Raw genomic sequence first — 22,001 nt, forward strand, 5'->3', positions numbered from 1 at the left:
CTACTATCATGGCCCAAATGCTCGTATCATCCATGCACCCCATTATATCACATTGTTTCTTCGAATGGGATATGAAAGTCAAAAAATTAATTGTTCACTCAAGTCTGGTCATAGATCAGATAAATGAAGTTTCAGATTTTTCAGAGAAGAATTTCAATTCAACAAATCATGGCTGGAAGAAGACCACTTATGACGTCATCAGTATCACACGATATTCTCCATGAGGAGTTGATAACATATTCAAAGTTTCAATTATTTTCGTTGTCAAAGCCACCCAATGCACGTCTGTTAATACATTTCTCGTTTTTAAAAATTATTTCGAAATAAAAAATTAAATAAAAAATTAAAAAAAATTATTTCTAATTATTAATATTTTTTACAAAGCATTGCAGTGGTCTGATCCAAATAATTTTAAAGCAATATATTTATTTGTATATTGTAATCAGGAACAAGAGCGCAAGTGAGCACAATATATGCCCGAACAAGAAGGGATATACAGAATAATGCTACAACATGGAAAACAGCATCCTGGTTGCCATGGCAACCACTTTAGATGACAAACATATGTCGAGACACACATGTCTGTACCTATGTACCAAAAATGAAACGTGAAAGGTGAAAACTTTGGGAGTTAGAGTGAGTAAAGGAACAGATGGAAAACAGCATCCTGGTTACCATGGCAACCACTTTAGATGACGATCGTATGGCGCGACACACCGTCTCCAGAGTCTGTACCTATGTACCAAATATGAAACGTGAAAGTTGAAAACTTTGGGAGTTAGAGTGCGGACAGGAACGGATGGAAAACAGCATCCTGGTTGCCATGGCAACCACTTCAGATGAAGAACGTAGGTCGCAACACACCGTCTCCACAGACTGTTCCTGTGTACCAAATATGAAACATGAAAGTTTAAAACTTTGGGAGTTAGAGTGTGGAAAGGAACGGATAGAAAACAGCATCCTGGTTGCCATTGCAACCACTTGAGATGACGAATATATGTCACGACGCACCGGCTCCACAGACTGTACCTAAGTACCAAATATGAAACATGAACGTTGAAAACTTTGGGAGTTAGAGTGCGGACAGGAACGGATGGAAAACAGCATCCTGGTTGCCATGGCAACCACTTCAGATGAAGAACGTAGGTCGCAACACACCGTCTCCACAGACTGTTCCTGTGTACCAAATATGAAACATGAAAGTTTAAAACTTTGGGAGTTAGAGTGTGGAAAGGAACGGATAGAAAACAGCATCCTGGTTGCCATTGCAACCACTTGAGATGACGAATATATGTCACGACGCACCGGCTCCACAGACTGTACCTAAGTACCAAATATGAAACATGAACGTTGAAAACTTTGGGAGTTAGAGTGCGGACAGGAACGGATGGAAAACAGCATCCTGGTTGCCATGGCAACCACTTTAGATGACGAATGTTTGTCGCGACACACCGTCTCCACAGTCTGTACCTATGTACCAAATTTGAAACGTGAAAGTTGAAAACTTTGGGAGTTTGAGTGCGGACAGGAACGGATGGAAAACAGCATCCTGGTTGCCATGGCAACCACTTTAGATGACGAACGTATGTCACCACACACCGTCTCCACAGACTGCACCTGCCTACCAAATATGAAACGTGAAAGTTGAAAACTTTGGGAGTTAGAGTGTGTTCAGGAACAGATGGAAAACAGCATCCTGGTTGCCATGACAACCACTTTAGATGACGAATATATGTCACGACACACCGTCTCCACAGTCTGTACCTATGTATCAAATATGAAACGTGAAAGTTGAAAACTTTGGGAGTTAGAGTGCGGACAGGAACGGACAGACAGACAGACAGACGGACGGATGGACGGACGACCGGTATCACATAATACGCCCCGATATATATATATATATATATATATATATATATATATATATATATATATATATATATATATATATATATATATATCGGGCATATAAAAATAGTGTGATAGATAAAAACATTAGAAAGGGAAAAATAACTTGCACCAAATACTTTAACATTTTCACGCTGACGCTCACGCCGGGGGTATCGCTTTCGCTCTCTGTTCTTCGAACAGGCGAGCTAAAAATGATATCCAAATGTTCCCTGTCATTCAATATTGCTGCCATACCATTTGACATATGACGACAATGTTAACAATAAAAACATTCTCCATCGGGAGTTCTTCCTATGTTTAAAATTTTGCATCGATCGGACAAGTGGAAACAGTGAAATCAATTTTTAAATTTATAATCTGAAGATGTGGACACAGACATACACAGACACACACAAACATACACAGACACACACAAACGTACACAGACACACACAAACGTACACAGACACACCGAACACATTGGACAAATACAACAGTTCAGGAAAGGAAAGAGAAACCAAAACTAAAAAATTACCCCCGTGTGGGGGTGACGCTCATTTCTATGATACCACAAGTTCTCAATGTTCAGTTTTGATCGAAAACGACTGCGCAGTTCTACTGCGCAGCTCGAACTGCGCAGGTTGGTAAAAGATTTTTATGGCGATGGCGATGACGCGCACGAAATTATATTTTGAAAATAAATGTCGACGTTTACATTTCGGGTTTTGAAACTTTTGCACCTTCGGCGGAAAATGTATAAATATAAAAGGCTAAAAATGTGTTTTATATTTATATTTCATTTCTCCTTCCTTCTCCTTCCATCTTCCAGATCACGTGACGATCAAACGGGAAGGAAATTCAAAAATCTGTCCTGTAAGATACAAGATAATATTTTTTACTATCATAATCAATAAACAGTTGCCGAATATCTTGTAGAATGGCAGACGAGATAGGTTTTGAAAATGGCGATTTTTATAACTTACGTGACCTCATGACCTCGACCCTGACCTTGAACCCGGACAAAAGTTTTATCTTTGTGCAACACTCATCGACCTCTACCCACATACTAAGTTTCATCAAGATCGGAAAGAAAAATTGTTGACGGACGGACGGACGTACGGACAGACGGACAGACATTTGGTCCGGCTTTACCGAGATGACCTAAAAGATCATTCAAAAAATAAAAATAAACCAATGTCACCCGCAGGGTGACCCGTATCTTGCCAAAAGGTGACCACGTGTGACTTCTTTAAGGTCTCACTGAGGTGAACAGAGCTGCTATCCACCAGGAGCGACTCCTTGAGGAATATCTGCCTACGAGAGATTCCGATGAGAATCGTTCTACAGAGTAACCATGAAAAATATGCCTTTGCCTCATAACGTCACCAAATGACGTCATAATGTCTCAAGCTTGACATATCCAGAAAGCACTCATCGAGGTGTTCAATTTGAGGTACTACACGATATGGTTCCGAAAACTTGAAAATTTGACCTTGGGGTCAAATATGTTTGACATAAGGCACTAACCATGAAGGTCAAGGCCAATCGCCACCAAAAATTAATCAGCTGAGCGCCAGACCATGAACTATATTCCCATGAAGTTTGAAGACGATCCGATCAAAATTACTCAAAAAATAAGGGTTTCGTCGACTCCCCTGATTTGCAACAAAGTGACCTTGACCTTTGACCTTGACCTTCAAAATTTTATGCACTGAAAGGGACCTCTATCGGCCTCTGATATGCGAAGTTACAAAAATTTCCAATGATAACTGTGCTCTGCAGAGTGATTTATACATGATTACAGACAAAAAAACAAAAAAAACATATGAAGGTCAAGGCCAATCGCCACCAAAAATTAATCAGCTGAGCGCCAGACCATGAACTATATTCCCATGAAGTTTGAAGACGATCCGATCAAAATTACTCAAAAAATAAGGGTTTCGTCGACTCCCCTGATTTGCGACAAAGTGACCTTGACCTTTGACCTTGACCTTCAAAATTTTATGCACTGAAAGGGACCTCTATAGGCCTCTGATATGCGAAGTTACAAAAATTTCCAATGATAACTGTGCTCTGCAGAGTGATTTATACATGATTACAGACAAACAAATAAACAAAAAAATAAAAAATATAAAATAAAAAAACATACAAGCTGACTCACATATCTTGCAAAAACTCCGTTTTGCAAGAAAACAAACAAAATTGGAGACAAAGACCTCGAGTGCTTGGGTGTTGAAAACAAACTCAATCTGGAAATGACAGCTTGAAAGATTACAAAAAAAAAACAAAAAAAACACCAAGCTGTAAGGAAGAAAACAGGAGAAAACAAAACCACATGTTTGAGAGTAACCCGAAGAGATTCTTCCACGAATTAGGGAAACAAAAACAGAATGTGTCAACTCCCCCTGAAAAAGAAAAGATGGGGAAGCATTCTGGAAAGGAATTGTTGGAGATCGAAAGGAACATAATGTTGCGGATGTGGAAGCCATGAGCACACAGACATTCAGGTTCCTATAGATTAGTTATCTCGGTTTGTACGTGTTTTGTAGAAAGTCCTTTTCCCTTGTTTTATGGGTAAATAAATGCTCTGCGATTTATTTTAGGAAAACCTCATCTTCAACGTCAGCCGCAAAATGTCCGTTGGTTGCGGACATGCTGCAGAACAGTAAAAGCCCTCAGCTCCCGGCGTCCCCCTCGTGCTTAGTAGGTGAAAGGTGAAGCCCCCACCCACCAAACACTCAGATCCCGGCGTCCCCCTCGTGCTTAGTAGGTGAAAGGTGAAGCCCCCACCCACCAAACACTCAGATCCCGGCGTCCCCCTCGTGCTTAGTAGGTGAAAGGTGAAGCCCCCACGCACCAAACCCTCTGCTCTTGGCATTCTCCGTGTGCTCGCTGGAGTGCGGGCGTGTTCAGCCTGCATCCACGATCCGAATTCCTTACCTAATATGGGCATAAAAGTCGCTAGTGGGGGGGGGGATGGAATGTGGCAGCCCCCACCGACAGTGGATGAGTCACGCGGGAAGCGAGGCACGTGGGAGTGAAATAAAAAGGGAAGAGAGGGATGGAAACAGAGCTTCTACCAGCTTCTTCGGGCTTCTACCAGCTTCTACCAGCTTCTACCAACTTCTACCAGCTTCTTCGAGCTTCTTCGAGCTTTTGAGCTAGAGCTTCAAGCTTCTTGTTGGTTTTCCGGGCGTGCTCCTCCTGTCGTCCTTCGTGGCTGGTTCTCCGGTCGTTCTCCGCTGGTCCTCCTGTTGTTCTGGTCGCGCACGAGTTCTGGAAAGTGCGCACGGAGGGTCTGCTCCCGCCATCCTTCGCCCTGCCGACTTCGCTCGCTTGGACCAATCGGATCGTGCTGGGGGTCCAGTAGGCCCCGGGGACTTGGTCCTCGAAGACCGCACGAGGCGGGCAGGTCTGAGATAGGTCTCAATAAACACCAGCTGGTCCGATCATGTGTGTGTGTGTGTGTGTGTGTGTGTGTGTGTGTGTGTGTGTGTGTGTGTGTGTGTGTGTGTGTGTGTGTGTGTGTGTGTGTGTGTGTCCGTAGGCCCATGTAATAAGTAGGAACTGCTGTGAAGTGTAAATGACTGTACAATTCCCAGATCACGGCAGGATAGCCAAGAGGTACGCATGATCGCTCTCAGCTGTCTCGCCTGGGTTTGAATCCCGACCGAACTATAAACTATCATCCCGGTGTTTCACAGACAGGGTGATTCATAAATGTGTGTGTTGTCTCCCAGATGGGTGTTAAACTCGATGTGACATCTGACTGGATCCCCCTCTTCTCCCCCTCCACACTTTCCCCCCCGCTCTCTCCCTTCTCCCTCTCTCACCCCTATCCCTCTCTCTCATCCCTATCCCTCTCCCTAACCCCTATCGGTCTTTCTCCTCTCCCATCCCTCTCTCTCCTCACTCTATCCCTCTCTCTCCTACCCTTCTTCCTCCTCTATCCTTCTCCTCCCTCGCATCCCTCATTTCCCTCGTCCCCTCCCTCCTCTCCCTCTTCCCTTGAATATTCCCATCAACGAAGCGACAGGTAGTATTTGCTGGTAAACAAGTAAACAAACACGAATTAAGCTTTATCCATTACATTTTCACACTTTCCTCAATCAGAAGAGGTTATGATTAACTGTAAATTATTTAATTAGTTAAGTGCTCATGAGAGTTCACGTCCCTGATCCTCATTGATGGGTAATGTTGTTAAACGTGTCCTTTATGATCCATCCATGAAGACCACTCTCTGTACAGAGAGAGCATCAGTGCTGCGACAGCAGTTACCTGGGTTATTGGACACAATCCTGGACAGGTGACCACTCTGACACAGGATACTCAAACGGCTCAATCATCCCAGCAAACTGCTATCACTTTGCCAACCTCAGAAGGATGACAAGTTGAGTCAACCCCACCTGGTATTAATTCAACAACCAAGTGGGATTTGAACTCAGGACCCAAGTAAACCAATCCCACCTCCCAAACCATACAACCAACACCAGGTATTCCTTTATATTTTACCAAAACAGATACAGAGTCGGTACAAACACACCTATCCCGTGACAATAGTTTCATAACAGTTCTTACAGCAGGTCAAAGGTCGAGGTCACAGCTTCAGGTCAATATTCCGTGAAAAATTCTTTTGGGGTCAAACTTTGACCTTGAGCTTGTGACTTCCATCCATCGAGCAGAATTAATTAGTTTCCTGGTAAACTCTCAACTACTGGTTTAGTGGTAACTAAGTTCACCCTTCACATCTTTAAATATTGTATTGAACATAATTTGGCCTTAAATAAGGTTGGTACAGGACGAGCTATAAACTCCCAACCTGGTGATGCACAGGGATGGTGTTGCATCAGTGAGCATACCTTCTTCTGAAAGCAAAAGTAAGTCTCTTGTCTTCTCATCCAGTGATTCCTCGAAGACGTTAAAGATGCCACTGCAGTCCTCAAGAACAGGCCCTTGTGTGACGGTGCAGAGGCCCATCATCACAAGTAAATCTTCATCTGATTTGTTGTAAATGAGATTAAAGAGGAATCGAATAATGAATGAAGTGATGAGGTATAAAATGATGTCATACATGTACAAGAGGGGGGGTAACATGTCATGGATGGGATTTCCATTCACAATTCAATTCCGGCTCCGCTCCAGACATCGTGACATTCACTAAATCAATGAGTTCCTGTGTTAGTACTCAGCACGGATCAGCACGGGAAACACAAGTTCTCGGTACGGAGTGAACGTCACGTACCTGGTCCGGGCTCCTTGTCCTCGGGTGAACCGTCCATGGACCCGCGGTCTTCCGGAGAACCTCCCGGACCGACCACGTATCCTCCATCAGAGCCGCTCGTGAATCCCGGGGTGTTCGTTCTCAGATCTCGGGTCATGGTGGACCGCACGTCGAGTCAGGTGAAGGACGGTACGCTGTGGTAACCGAGTGAAGAGCGCGAGCTGTTTGGGGAAAAAGCGAACCGCGAGATCGCGGTGTCTGATTGGTTCCCGCCACATCACGTGTCCATGATTTAAAATAAATACAAAGATCGAACGTTTCGTTTTAACGGATTGTTTGTGTTTCAGATTGTGTTGTGAAAGTGGAAAATCGATTCCGAATTCGTTGATGATCATTTCCTCGCAACGAAACAATGTTCTTTATTTTGTGTTTTTGTATTTGTCGGCAATCTTCCCTCAACAACGGAGTTAATGTGGGAATGTGGGAATGTGGGTCCGTGGGAATGTGGGTACGTGGGAATGTCGGTATGTGGGAATGTGGATATGTCGGAATGTGGGTATATGGGAATGTATTGTTGCGGCCACGGGTACCGAGACACCAGCTTGTCACTCAGGGGGATTAATCCCCGGTTGTCCTCGGTGGAGCCGGACCTGGGGCCATCGCTCACAATTATCGTTGTGGTTCGGTGGGTTGTTTTAAACCACGAACTCCACCCAGTTAACCCCGAGTTCCAGTGTCCACCGTCTAATTATTGAGTTTAACTGGAGGTCACGTGGTTACCTGAGCGGGGAGCGTTATCTCTTGATCTCTGACAATGCCAAACCAATGGAAGGAAAGGACAAACACGGACAGGTTGGAAATCGACAAATGATTTATTAGTAAAATAAATAAATAAATAAATAATTTTTTTATTTTCTGAGGTAAATAAAGAATAAATTTCAAAGCAAAATCAATCAAAATGCCAGAAAAGAGAAAAAGAGCAGATGCCTATCGTCGTCCGAGTGTCCGAGACCAGAAAAGCGTGTTGGGGTCCGCACAATGTTTTCCGCGCCCATCGGCGTTTTTGCAGTACAGTTATACAACAACAAAACTGTTTGAAAATAACTTGCGCAGAGCCGTTTATCCCCAGTACAGTTGTGAAGAAATGGCTGACCTCAGAAGATCAACAGCATTAACTGTTTCTGATCAAGTAAGTTGAGGCTTGTAATGTAATGAAAGAAACATGGAGAACTGAGTTTTAAGTAAGAGTCATGTTTTCTGATACAGTCGAATGATCAATATTATTTGCAAGCGTTTCTATTGTTATTTTACATGATCTATCTGAAAGTAACTGTGTATTTTATTGAGTTTTAAAAGTACACAGGGTGGAACCTGTTTCCTGAAAAAAAAAATTGAAATACGAACAAAGAAATTAAAAGTTTAGTGATGTTTATAATTACCTCTATTGTTCCAGGTTGAGGCTCCATCACCATGGGAGACTGTTTCTTCAGTCCCTGCGATGCAACTAAAGCTGGAAAACCTCTGGTTACAGTTGGTCCAGAGAGAGTGCGAAGTATCATCCGGTCAAGCAAAACAAGACAAGATGGTATACATGAAGAGCTTGAACAGAGATTACAGGCAGACGAATCTATCGAGCTCAAATGCCATATGGACTGGGTGTCAACGTACACATCACGCTCACACATAGAAAGACACTTGAAACGAATGAATTTGGAAGATGCTTCAACAAGTAAAAGAAGCCGCCGTTAAAAGACGACAGTATTTGACTTTAAAGAACATTGCATTTTTTGCGGAGAAAAGTGCATCATGGACTTTGATAAAGAGAATCCTAATCGTTGGTGGGGAGTTCTCCTTTGTAGGACTGCACATCGTGTTGATCAGACAACTTTCAAACAAACTATTCTTGATGTTATCGATTCCTGCCAGGATGAAGAAGGACGCCAAGTCAAGATACGATTAATGGGCGCAATCTGCGATATTCATGCTGCTGATGTGAGATATCACGATGACTGCAGAAAGTCCTTCATGGCACCCCGTTCTGTTGCAGCAGCAGCACACAGTGGCAGAGAAACTCAGGACATTGAGCCAGCTGTCAGTTCTTCCATCCTATCGATGAAAAACCACATGTTGTGCATCTGGAATTCAGTAGAAGTCGACATTATGTACAAGGATCATGGAGGAAAGCTATACTCTCGACGAACCCTGTTATCCAAATTGTTGGATATACTTGGCTCTGAAGTTCTGGTTCTGTCTGGTGAAGCTGTCGCTTGTTTAATCTTGTTTCTCAGCAGAGCATCTACTGCGATCAACTTAGTAGCATCAGATGAAGATGACGCCATTGATGTTTCCATAGAACGAATTGCCAAGAAGGTTGCACAGGAATCTAAGCAGTTGTGGTCCGACCCCAGTTCCTATCAGACTATAATTAATATAGATATTGCTGATGAAGCAGTGAGTTCAACCCTTCAATTGAAACTCTCCAAAATATGAGCTAAACTGGACTGCACTTCCCCCCTACGGGGGTACCGGGTTCCAGAGCCCCTCCCCCCCACGGGGGTACCGGGTTCCAGAGCCTCTTTGTCCCCCCACGGGGGTACCGGGTACCAAACCCCTTTTTCCCCCCCACGGGAGTACCGGGTTCCAGAGCCCCTTTCCCCCAACCCCCGCCAGGGGTACCGGATACCAAACACCTTTTTCCACAACACGGGGGTACCGGGTTCCAGAGCCCATTTTCCCCCCTCCCCCATAGGGGTGCCGGGTACCAAACCCCTTCCCCCCCCACGGGGGTTACCGGGTACCAAACCCCTTCCCCCCCAACGGGGGTTACCGGGTACCAAGCCCCTTTTTCCCCCCCACGTGGGTTACCAATCCCCTTTTTCCCCCCCACGGGGGTTACCAATCCCCTTTTTCCCCCCCACGGGGGTTACCGGGTACCAAACCCCTTTCCTCCCCCCCCCACGGGGGTTACTGGGTACCAAGCCCCTTTTTCTCCCCCATGGGGGTTACCGGGTACCAAACCCCTCCCCCCACGGGGGTTACCGGGTACCAAACCCCTTTTTCCTCCCCACGGGGGTTACCGGGTACCAAACACCTTTTTCCCCCACAAGCGGGTGGCCAGGTACCAAGCCCCTTTTTCCCCCCACGTGGGTTACCGGGTACCAATCCCCTTTTTTCCCCCCACGGGGGTTACCGGGTACCAAACCCCTTTCCTCCCCCCTACGGGGGTTACTGGGTACCAAGCCCCTTTTTCTCCCCCATGGGGGTTACTGGGTACCAAACCCCTCCCCCCACACGGGGGGTCCCGGGTTCAAAATCCTTTTTCACCCCACGAGGGTTCCGTGTTCAAAACCACTTTTTTCCCCATGGGGGTCCCGCGTTCAAAACCCCTTTTTCCCCCACAGGGGTCCCAGCATTCAAAACCCCCTTTTCCCCCATCGGGTTCCCGTGTTCAAGACCCCTTTTTCCCCCTCGGAGGTCTCGGGTTCCAAACCCTTTTTTCCCCCATGGGGGTCCTGGGTACCAAACCCCTTTTTCCCCCACGGGGGTCCCGGATTCCAAACCCCATTTCCCCCCATGGGGGTCCCGGGTTCCAAACCCCTTTTTCATGGATGATAAAATGCATGTAAATATTCAAAATCAATCTCCAAGTAATCAAACTGAATGAGAAAGCAATGGAACTCTGGAATATTCTCAATATCGATGTTCAAATTTGGTTTTCCTGTTTTAATTGACTCATATGTGCAGGAGGAATTGAGCATTTCTTCGACACACGCTTGGAACAAGATCACCCGTTGGATATAGAAATACTGTATGTTGTACAGAGAAGACCCCACCCCCCCCCACCCAAATCAATAACATTTCCAATCATTAATTTATAATTTTTTGAGGCATTCGTGGGAGACCTTGAACACAGAAAAGACCCGAACATAACATCACAACGACAATAGGATGGAGGTACAATGGAGGGTCACCTGGATTAAGACTGGGCATGGGGAAGAATGAGATCATCAGGAGGTGGGTGGACAAAGAGGTGAACAAGCTGAATGCAAGCTCAAACACAGCAAGAGGGAGAAAGGAAAACTGGAGATGGCATAAGAAAAGGATGGTGAGGAACAAGGGGGAAAAACACATTAATCTGGAGAGGAAGAGGTCGATTTGTGGAGGGCTTTATTTTGGGGAGGGGTTGGGGAGGAAAGGAAGGCATGGAGAGGGGGAAAAGATCATGAGGATGGAGTTGTGGGCGGGGGGTGTTGGTGAATAGCCATGTTGAAGATTGAAGAGTCAGATTGAAGTCTGAGGAAGTTGGTTCCACAGGCTGAAGAAAGGAGTAACAAATGCGTGGAGGTGAGCAAAGAACTTGGATTTTGGGAGTTTCAACAGAAGTAGGTTACTGGTAGGTCCTACAGAAGTAGGACCAACAGAAGTAGGTCAAAGAGCGGAGGAGCTCCTTGTGAGCCAACGGCCATCCATATCTAGTGCCCAACTGTGTCTGCGGGCGTCCTCCTGCAGTTGGGTTACTTCTTATTCGGAGGTTGGTGGCAGGATTTGCACTCCAGCCACCGTAAAACCCTTCATTCCGCAAAACGCAAAAACGCGAAAAAATCTGAAAACCTACTCCGTGGGAGTACCTCCTGCACAGCTTCCCTTCGCAGGGCAGCTCACCGGATGACGGGATTGGGGCAAAGTCTTCGGGACCCCCAATCTTTGATGATAGGAGGGAAACCACGGGGTAACATCCCTGGGTCAGATTGCGGGAGAGTGTGTCGGAGTGGTGCTGAGGTGTCGTCCACCAGACGGCGGTCTCCTTGGGTTAACCTGAGGCGGTCCCTTCGGGTGGGTGCCTGGAATGTCCTATCCCTAAGAGAGGATGATCACCTGTCTCTGTTATCATCTGAGCTCAAACGTTTGGACATCGGGATTGCAGCTCTCTCTGAGGTTCGGAGACCGGATTGCGGCGAGATAATGGTGGGTGGTTACACCTACTATTGGTCTGGTCGCTCTGATGGTTACCATACCCAAGGAGTTGCTGTAGCTGTGTCCAATAAGCTGACCCCAATGATAATTGAGGTAACACCGGTCAACGAGCGTATTATGAGATTAAGGATTCGTCACTCCTTAGGTGTCATTTCCCTGGTCTCTGTTTATGCTCCGACTGAGGCGAGTGATCTCACCGTGAAGGATGCATTCGACGCCACACTCGAGTCTGTGGTTGATCAGTGCCCCAGACGAGATACACTTCTTGTCTTGGGGGATTTCAATGCATCGACGCTGGAACTGATAGGGATGGTTATGAGGTGTGTGTTGGTCCCCATGGGTCAGGAACTATGAACCAGAATAGCACTAAGTTCCTTGACTTTGCAAGAAGTCATGGACTTAGGGTGGCTGGTTCATGGTTTCAGCGCCCACAAGCTCATCGCTGGACTTGGTATTCCAACGCTGGCGGTGTGGCAAAGGAGATTGACCATGTCCTCATTGACGGTCGTTGGAGGATGATCCAGAACTGCAGGGTCTACCGGAGTGCTCAGTTCCTCAATACTGACCACAGGCTTGTTGTAGCAACTCTAAAGCTGCACCTTAAATCCTGGAGAATGGTACCATCCCAGCCTAGGCTGGATGTTGCCAAGCTCAGGGATGAGAGAGTAGCTGAGGAGTTTGCGAACAGGCTGAGTGGACACTTGGGGGGTCTGGGTGTTTTGGGGGGTCCTTTAAGAGTTGTGGAGCGCCTTCAAGACCACCGTCCTTGATGTTGCCCGTGGATGCCTTGGAGCTCACCGCAGGGCAAAGAAGAATTTTGTCTCTCAAGGGACACTGGATACCATTGACCAGAGTCGCAGGGCCAGGCTGAATGGCAGAGCTGAGCTGTTCAGGGAGCTGAGGCGTAAAACTGTACGTGCACTGAGGGTGGACAAGGAGGCCTATGTGCGAGGAATCTGTGAGGGGGTAGAGCATCACCTGTGGACAGGTGATCCTCGTCCCGCTTACAGGGTCGCACGTACGTTCATCCAAGCCCATCCCTCGGAGCACTGCAGTTCGAGCAGAGAGTGGTAGGCTCTTGACAGAGGAGTCTGAAGTGAAGGCCCGTTGGGCCGGTTACTTTGAGCGGTTGTACCAGGCTGATCCCCCAGCTGTCGAGTTGGACGTCAAGGGTGTTACAATCCCTGTTGCTGACCCTCGAATCAACTGTGGTCCACCTTCGCTTGTGGAAACACGGGCTGCGGTGAACCAGTTGAAACGGGGCAAAGCTCCAGGGATCTGTGGCATCCATGCTGAACTTCTCAAGGCTGGTGGAAATGCTGCATTCGTGTCGTTGCATGAAGTTTTGTGCTCTGCCTGGAACACAGGCATCATCCCAACTGATTGGAAGAGGGCCTTGTTGTCCCTCTCTGGAAAGGGAAGGGGTGATCGCCAAGACTGGAACAGCTACCGAGGGGTGACGCTGCTCTCAGTGCCGGGCAAGGTCTTTGCTCGGATAATTCTTGATAGGGTTCGCCACCATCTGCTTGAGCACCAGCGTCCAGAGCAGTCAGGCTTTACACCAAAGAGGTCAACGATTGACCGTATCCTTGCCCTTCGTGTCCTCACCGAACGCAGACGAGTGTTTCGACAGGGGCTGCTTGCAGCCTATGTTGATCTCTGTAAAGCGTTCGATTCAGTGAATCGGGATGTCCTCTGGAGGATTCTTGGTCTTCGTGGGGTGCCACCAAAACTGATCGATCTGATGTCTGAACTCTACTCTGGTACTGAGAGTGCTGTGAAGTGTGGTGGTACCATCTCTGACTTATTTCCAGTTGTTACTGGAGTTCGTCAGGGATGTGTACTTGCCCCCACACTTTTCAGCACTTGTATGGACTGGATTTTAGGGAGGATGTCGGAGAGATCAAGTTGCGGTGCATCGTTTGACAATGTCAAGATCTCGGACCTTGATTTTGCAGATGATGCAGTCATCTTTGCGGAGACTTTAGACATCCTCTTGGGGGCCCTGGAGGTGCTGAGTGAGGAGTCGGAGCCGTTGGGATTACGGGTTTCTTGGGTCAAAACGAAGATCCAGGCTTTCGGTGACATATTGGATGCTGCTGTCCTGTCTGTGTCTGTTTGTGGTGAGGATGTTGAGGTCGTGGAGAGATTCACTTACCTTGGCAGTGATATTCATGTCTCTGCTGGCTGCGAGTCAGAGGTCAATAGACGTCTGGGTCGGGCCTGGGGAGTCATGGATTCACTGGATCATGGGGTGTGGCACTGCCGGTACCTGTGCGGGAGGATGAAAGTCCGAGTCTTCAGGTCCTTGGTACTTCCAGTCTTGCTCTATGGGTGCGAGACTTGGACTCTGGATCTGAGACGGAGACTTAATTCCTTTGGTACCAGGTCTCTTCGGAGAATCCTTGGCTATCGCTGGTCGGATTTTGTGTCCAACGAGCGGTTGCTGAGAGAGACTCGGATGAGATTTGTTACCTGCATAGTCCGTGAGCGTCAGTTGCGGCTGTATGGACATGTGGCTCGTTTTCCTGACGCTGATCCTGCTCACCAGATTCTCTCAGCGAGGGAGTCTCATGAGTGGAGGAGGCCAGTGGGCCGACCACGTGCCTCATGGTTGCAGCAGGTTGACCATCATCTCAAGGAGATGGGGATGGGCCTGGCATCTGCCTGGGGGATGGCCAGAAGGAGGCCCCTGGAGTACCGGCGGAAAGTGGATGCAGCGACGCGCTGTTCTGGCACATGCTCCCATACCTGATCTGAGGTTACTGGAAGACCGAGAAAGCCCTTTGGAGCAAAATTCAGGGATGGGGGTGCAGAGCAAAGCAGAGCGGTGCATGACCAGAAATGAACCTGGATATGAACCTGGACCTGGATATGAGGCACATGCTCCCATACCTGATCTGAGGTTACTGGAAGACCGAGAAAGCCCTTTGGAGCAAAATTCAGGGATGGGGGTGCAGAGCAAAGCAGAGCGGTGCATGACCAGAAATGAACCTGGATAAGACAGAGAGACCACCGGTGTGAAAGTAAGAGAACCATCGACGAAGCTTCATCGCTGGAGATTCCAATGATTCTGACAGCCTTTATTTCTGTGATATTGTTGAGGATCCGGGGTGGCGGGATTCTCACCCGACTCTTGGCGCCACCCTCACCACCGCCGTCTCCGGGGTTTATAACGCCAGCTGGCTCGGCACAGGCCTCGGGTCACGCATCTTCAATCGCGATACCAACGTAATCCTGGACCTTACCAGTTGGGGAAATGGACCCCGGTTTCAGACTGGTTTTGTCAGATGCCGAGTGTTTTCTGCCAGTCTGTAACTATTTTGGTTTTATATACCAATCGAACGAATCGTTCCTCGATGCGACACGAATTAATACAGAGCGGCAACTTCATACGAATCAACCAGATTTATTGGGGAACATCGAGGAACACAACACAAGCAAAATATTCACGACAATGTTTTAATTAATCTATAACCCGTTCTTAACTCGGGATCAACGGATTACGGGTTTCGAGGGGGTTCCTACCGAGATATACCTAAAACAATATGCAGACAAGACAGACAGACAGCATGCTGACAAGACAGACAGACAGCATGCAGACAAGACAGAGTACTTGGTGATGTTTCATGGACGAGAGGAAAGTGTCAAAAGCACGAATGTCGCTCGTAACAAGCCGATGTCCACCGATTCGAGCCCCAAGCTCGAACACGCCGCGTGGCGAAATGGAGGCGTCGTACTGTTGCTCCCGGCAGCGCCCGCGCACGCAGCCTCAGCGCGTTCAAACCCCGCGAGGTCGACTGCACCAGACCGTCAGATCAACGATGGGTTTCAGCTGATTTCTCTCAAGGTCAAGCACACAAGTCCAGGCCTGGCCTGTTCACCAAACAAGGCCAAATCGAGGTGTCAGGCTCCAGCAGGCTGGGTCCATGGGATTCCACGATGTCGTCGAGCCGTGAGGTGAGTTGGGACAGTCAGAGGCTCCGTCGCCAGACGCAGGCCAAACCTGTCGATCACCTCCTCTCGAAGCCGACTCCAGACTCACACAGCAGCCAGGTCCTCTCAGTTATTTTCCACCTTTTCCTTTCCTTCTCACCTCGAAGCCCGAGCATGCCTCAAAAACCGTCTGCAGTTTTTGTACTTCTCCCAAAACTGAACTGCTCCCAGAGGTGTCCGTTCGTTGCCCACCGGCTCCTCCCCTTCACGAAGCCGACAAAACTCCTCCCCGAAGTTTTACTTCCTCTTTTTGGCCACTCCCTCTCAGCCGACTGGGCGGGGCCTCATCCGGAGAGGGGAAGGAAGAAGAAGAAGCCCTCGGAACACCACCACTGCACAAACAAATAACAGCCTGTGGCACCTCCCGACACACATGTAACGTCCATTTTACCGAACAGCCTGGCTAAACATGCATTTAATGGGTGATCTGGGCGAATCCTATATTTAGTAGCATATGAAGGGCCATTTCCATAACAGTATCAAGAAGTACAATGTGAGGCAGGGGTGCCAACATTAAATGAATCACCTCCACTTTTCACATTATGATGTCATTGTTTGGATAAAATCAATTGTAAAATTACATTCACAACGTATGACAGAGAAGTACATTCGATGCGGAACATCTCATCGTGCTGGGAAAGAAAATCGAAGACCAGACAATCAAATCAAGCTGAGAAGTACAAACACCAAACAAGCACCAAAAGCTGGGAATCCCATGGAAAATCCTGAACACTAGCACGACGACTCTGACTCCATTGACCACGACCATTCGTCTGCATGCCTTTTTTGATGACCCTTAAGGGGTGCTATGATGCCCCTTTTTGGATTGATCATTTTACATGTTGTTCCCTTGGGACAGGAGAATCGTGAGGTTTGGGCAGACATTTTGGAATTTTTTGCCCGTGGTGCCGAAGATTGCTCGCAAAATCCAGAAGACCCACATTATAATCATTCCCAATTTCAATATCGTGAAACTCCAGAATTCCCACACAAAACCTTTTCAATGAAGTCAACAAGACAAGAAAATATCAAATAGAAATCTCCATCTGATTTTGGATCAACAATTATGCTGTGCTGTTAAGTTATCATAATTATATAATTTATTACTATCTAATAATGTAAGTTATAATTATATAATTTATTATTATATCATTATATAATGTTAGTTATAATTATACAATTTATTATAATAAAATAAAATAATGTTCGTCATAATTACGACGTCATAATGACACAGGCGATCCCTCAAGGCATTTCCTTTCGGTTTTGTTATTCCTTTCAGGATTTCAATCCCGTCCAGATCCTTGTTCTGCTGTTTTATCTTCTCATAAATTGCTTTGGATTGTTGTTCCAGTTTTTATATTGTCACAGAATCACTCCCGTTGCTCTGATTATCACTGGTGCAATGTCGACACTCCTCAACTTCCAGGTTCCTTTTTCAGATCCTGGTATCACATTTGGTTCGTGCTTGCAAGAGTTCTCTGAGACTGGGATATTGACGTTTTTGTACATGTGTCGGTGGATTGCTCTCGATACCTTGTTGTACCTTTGTGGGTTCAGGTGTTCTGACATGAGGTTTTTACAATTCGTGAGAAGGTGATAGTGTTTTCTATTTCTTCCTTTGAAGAACCTGCACCTGTCCTGATTGACTCCATCCGGCCATCTTCGTCAAGTGTTCTTTGTGTTGGGTATTTAAAATGCCGATAGAATGTCTTCCAAATTTTTCACCTTTTGTTGCCTTCCAGCCTGGAATTAAATGACATTAAATCAGACTTTTTCCCCTTTATTTCCCCACCGTAAACCACAACTTCAAAATGAAAAACAAATTCTACAAACTTCAGAAAATTTATTAAAAATACAAAACTAGAATATCTTGGTATGATACGAGTCCATCCCACTGAGTTAATACTTGGTGGAATACCTTTGACAGCAATTACAACTGAGTCTTTTGCGATTGGTCTCTGACAACTTTGCACATCTTAATTGGGTAATACTTGCCCATTCTTCTACACAAAACTGTTCAAGCTCAGTCAAGGTGCGTGGGGAGTGTTGATGGACAGCAATCTTCAAGTCGTGCCACAGATTTTCGATTGAATTTAGGTCGGGGCTCTGACTGGGCGACTCAAGGATATATTTTTGTTCCGCAGCCACTCCAGTGTGGCTTTGGCTGTGTGCTTCGGGTCATTATCATGCTTTAAGGTGAACTTCTGTCCCAATTTCAGTTTTTTTGCAGAGGGCAGCAGGTTTTCCTCTCGGACTTTTCTGTTTTTTGCACCACCATTTTCCGTTCTATCCTGACAACTCACACCCTCACCATGTCTCTCCGAAAGGATCACCTGGAACCCCCTTCCACCCTCCAGGTACTTCCTCAACATTCCTTTTTGAGTCCTTTCATTCAAGCTTCTGGGTCTCACTATCTGCCATGATATTGATAAGAAAAGCCACATCGCCAAGCTGTGCCTCCAAAGTCAATAGCCAACCTGGCAATTTTTCTTTCTTTCTTTTTATTTTTTTTTGACAGTCTTTTAATTTTATTTTTTGACAGTCTCTCCACCCCCCCTCTTGTTTTGTCTTGCTCTGGAACCATTGAGAAACCTCATCAACAAACATGGACATGGATACACCCCAACAACCAATAGAACAAGATGCAATGAAACAGGAAAGGTGACACACCTACGATAAATGGATGATTTAAAGATCTTCCTGCCCCAGCTGTTTTGGCTGTTGAAAGTCTGGTTGGATCACAATAACACCAACCAAGGAATGAACTGGCCAGAGCAATGACCACCACACGAGGAGACACCGATAACGCTGTCAAAGCTGACTCAGCAAATGCAACAAAACGAGTGAACAGACACTGACAGCAGCTGCATTGGCATTCGCAACAATAAAAAAAAAACTGAATGAACGAGGCACCGACAGTGAGGAAGACATGAAATACTGACAGTTTGGGTCAGGAGACAGAAGAGAGGAATATTGTAGGAGACGAAACAGAGGAGGCAAAGGAGTGAAAGGGTGTCTCCTGAACTAATCAATTTAATGTGGTGCAAGAAAGGCACATTCTCTGAATTTCATGTGACAAAATTAATTTTAAAACTTACTCAAACAGTAAAGGAGGAATCTGGAGTCCACGGAATGCTGAGAGTGGGATACTTCAGCGACCACATTCCCTGACGACAAAGAACCAACTTCCCCCGGCTGTATGTTGGTTGTTCTAATCTCCTGGTCGGTCTTCTTGTCGAATCTACTGGCCTGTTGTTGTCTTGTAGATGACTTCAATGCAGGCATCTCCTTGCTGGCCTTATCGAAAAGGCAGCCTGCCCGTTCCTCCACTCTCTCCTCACATGCTTCCAGTCACGTATTGTCCTTCATAGCTTGGAGAACCCCAATTCAACCTTCCTCTGAGACAGCTTGATATGTGGACTCGGGTTGTTCTCCATGTTGGGATGTTACAAAGCTTTCACCCTCTGAGGAGTTTTGTGACACAATTGGCCTGTCGGATTCATCCGATGTGCAACCACTGGCCAAAATCTTTTGAACATGATCACAGCCAACCTTTCACCCATTTATAACCTGCTGTGGTATATTTTACAAACTGGTTACCTGAGATAAATTGTCAACTTAAGAGTCATGAGTTAACGGCTCTGATCTACACAATATTATTTTTGTCACTGATCTTCACAAAATACCCCATAATGATAAATTGAAAACATGTTTTTGGAAATTTTTACCAAAAAAACTGAAATGTCTTGCAACAATAAGTATTCAACCCCTTTACTATGGCATTCCAAATTGAACTCATGATATCCAATTTCCTTTGATCATCCTTGAGATGTCTCCACAACTTTCTCCCTCATATATCTCCCTGGTTAATCCCTCCTCCGATATGACAGACCTGAGCCTCGTCCCGGTGGAGGAGTTGCTCTCTTCATCAAAGACTCTATATTCCTCACTCTCCATGCACTGCCCTCACTCCCCTACACCTCCCAGGAATACCTCTGACTTCGGCTTCCCCTCCACTCCCACCTCATGTAATAAGTGTGTTGTTCCATCCACCAAACAGTGATGACTCCATTTACACCTCACTCTCCGAAAACATGGACCAACTTCTGTCCTCTCATCCCAACTCTCTCTTCCTCATATGTGGTGACTTCAACTGCCATCATGACAGTTGGTTGGGTGTGGCTACCTCCGTCACCTGCCATGATACTTCAGCAAAAGACTTCTGCGACTCATTGGGACTGACTCAATCGGTCAACTTCCCGACCAGGATCTCAACCAATGAGGCTCCATCTCTTCTGGATCTGATTTCGACCAATTTCCCTGAAAATATCTGTTGTTCTTCCTCCGCTCCAATCGGTTCATCTGACCACATGCTTGTCAATGTTCTGTCGTTCTCAAATAACAGTCAGACATCTCGCTCTACTTCCTCTCCTGTTGCAGTCAACATGTGGCCCGAAATGTAGTTCTCTCATCCCCTCTTCCTGTCCAGGCTGGAGTTCCTCAACGCAGCGTTCTGGGCCCTGTTCTCTTTCTGGTTTTCATCAATGATCTCTCTGACTCTCTGGAAAACCTTTTTATCTCTTTGCTGATAACTCCACCTTCTGCCGTACCATTTGTCATCCGTCAGACCGGCAAGCTGCAGCTTCTTCGCTCTCTGCAGATCTGGATAAAAATCACAAACTGCTCCAACACGTGGAACATGTCTTTCAATCCTGACAAATCTCACACTCTCACTCTGCCTCTCCGAAAGGACCGTCTGGAAAAGCCTTTAGGATGATTGGCATCTCCCGCGGTGAGGCTGATTATTTGGGCCTCTCTCACTCTCTCACGCCAGACAGGTCTGTGGTCTTTCTGTCTTCTTCCGTCTCCTCTCCAGCCTCGCCACCCCGCTTGATCTTCTATGTGTCCCCCCCCCCCATATTTCTGCAGGGCGCTCAGGATCCACCATCAACCCCCTTCTGGAAAAACTGCCAAAATCAAGAATGACTGCTCACCTTCACTCTTTCATTCCTCTTTTTTTCCAGCCTTTGGAACAAACTCTCACACTCTCTTCAATCCCACTCTTCCCTCCAGTTATTCAAAATAGCTGTTCACCACCACCCCTTATCTTCCCCCATCCAAAACCATGATCTTTTCTACTCCCGTTAATCCACCCCAAACCCACCTTCAAATTCCCTGCTTTCCTTCCTGAAATTGCCTGCCGTGTCCATCTTGTATACCCCGTGTTCCCTCACCCTCCCACAGATCATCTTATGTCTCTGTTCCCCATTGTTTTGTCTTTCCCTCTCCTGCCCCCCCCCCTTGTTGTGTATTGTGTGTTCGCTCTCATATGAGCCTCCACAATGTGTGCAAAAAAAACCATCTTCATTGGAGTCCACCTGTGGCCAATTCAAATGATTGGACATGATTTCAAAAAAGAAACACACCTTTCTTGATGAGGTCCCATAGTTGACAGTCCAGGTCAGAGGAGAAACTCTTCCATGAAGTCGAATGAACTGTCCGTGTCACTCCGAGATAAAATTGTGAGGAGGCATCGATCTGGGGAAGGGTATGAAATCAATTTCCCGTGTTGAAAGGTCCCAAGAGCACAGTGAGCTCTATCATTCGGAAATGGAAAGAATATGAACTACCCAGACTCTTCATGGAGTTGACCGTCCGAACAAACTGAGCAACTGGGAAAGAAGGACCTTTGTCAGGGAGGTAAAGAAGAACCCAACGATCACTCTGACAGAACTCCAGTTCTTTTACTGAGATGGGAGATCCTGTCGGAAGGACAAAAGTCTCTGCAGCACTTCAAAAATCTCGGCTTTCTGGGAGAATAGCGAGACGGAAGCCACTTCTGAGAAAACGGCACGTGACAGCACGTCTTGAGTTTGTGAAAAGTCACGTGAAAGACTTTGAGAGCAAGAGGCAAAAC

At 46.5% G+C, this 22,001-nt stretch overlaps 1 protein-coding gene across 5 annotated transcripts in view; it reads right to left on the reverse strand.

The window, feature by feature from the left end:
• LOC147007705 (uncharacterized) overlaps positions 1 to 22,001 on the reverse strand; it is a 79,736-nt gene that overhangs the window by 24,621 nt on the left and 33,114 nt on the right. For 3 of the 5 annotated variants that reach the window (XM_085866566.1, XM_085866569.1, XM_085866564.1), the window contains exons 1-2: positions 7,133 to 7,315; positions 6,750 to 6,887 (exon numbers count right to left, since the gene is read on the reverse strand). In XM_085866566.1, the coding sequence (XP_085722692.1) occupies positions 6,750 to 6,887; positions 7,133 to 7,268 (274 nt within the window). In that variant the 5' untranslated portion in view covers positions 7,269 to 7,315. Of the gene's footprint in view, positions 1 to 6,749; positions 6,888 to 7,132; positions 7,316 to 22,001 lie in introns of those variants that run through there. The other 2 variants (XM_085866567.1, XM_085866568.1) reach the window with 2 other exon arrangements.

Source organism: Eptatretus burgeri, unplaced genomic scaffold (genome assembly GCF_056783735.1).
Source record: "Eptatretus burgeri isolate ZD-2024b unplaced genomic scaffold, Ebu_testis_v1 Ebu_testis_scaffold_44, whole genome shotgun sequence".
In the NCBI taxonomy this organism is placed as follows: Eukaryota; Metazoa; Chordata; class Myxini; order Myxiniformes; family Myxinidae; genus Eptatretus; species Eptatretus burgeri.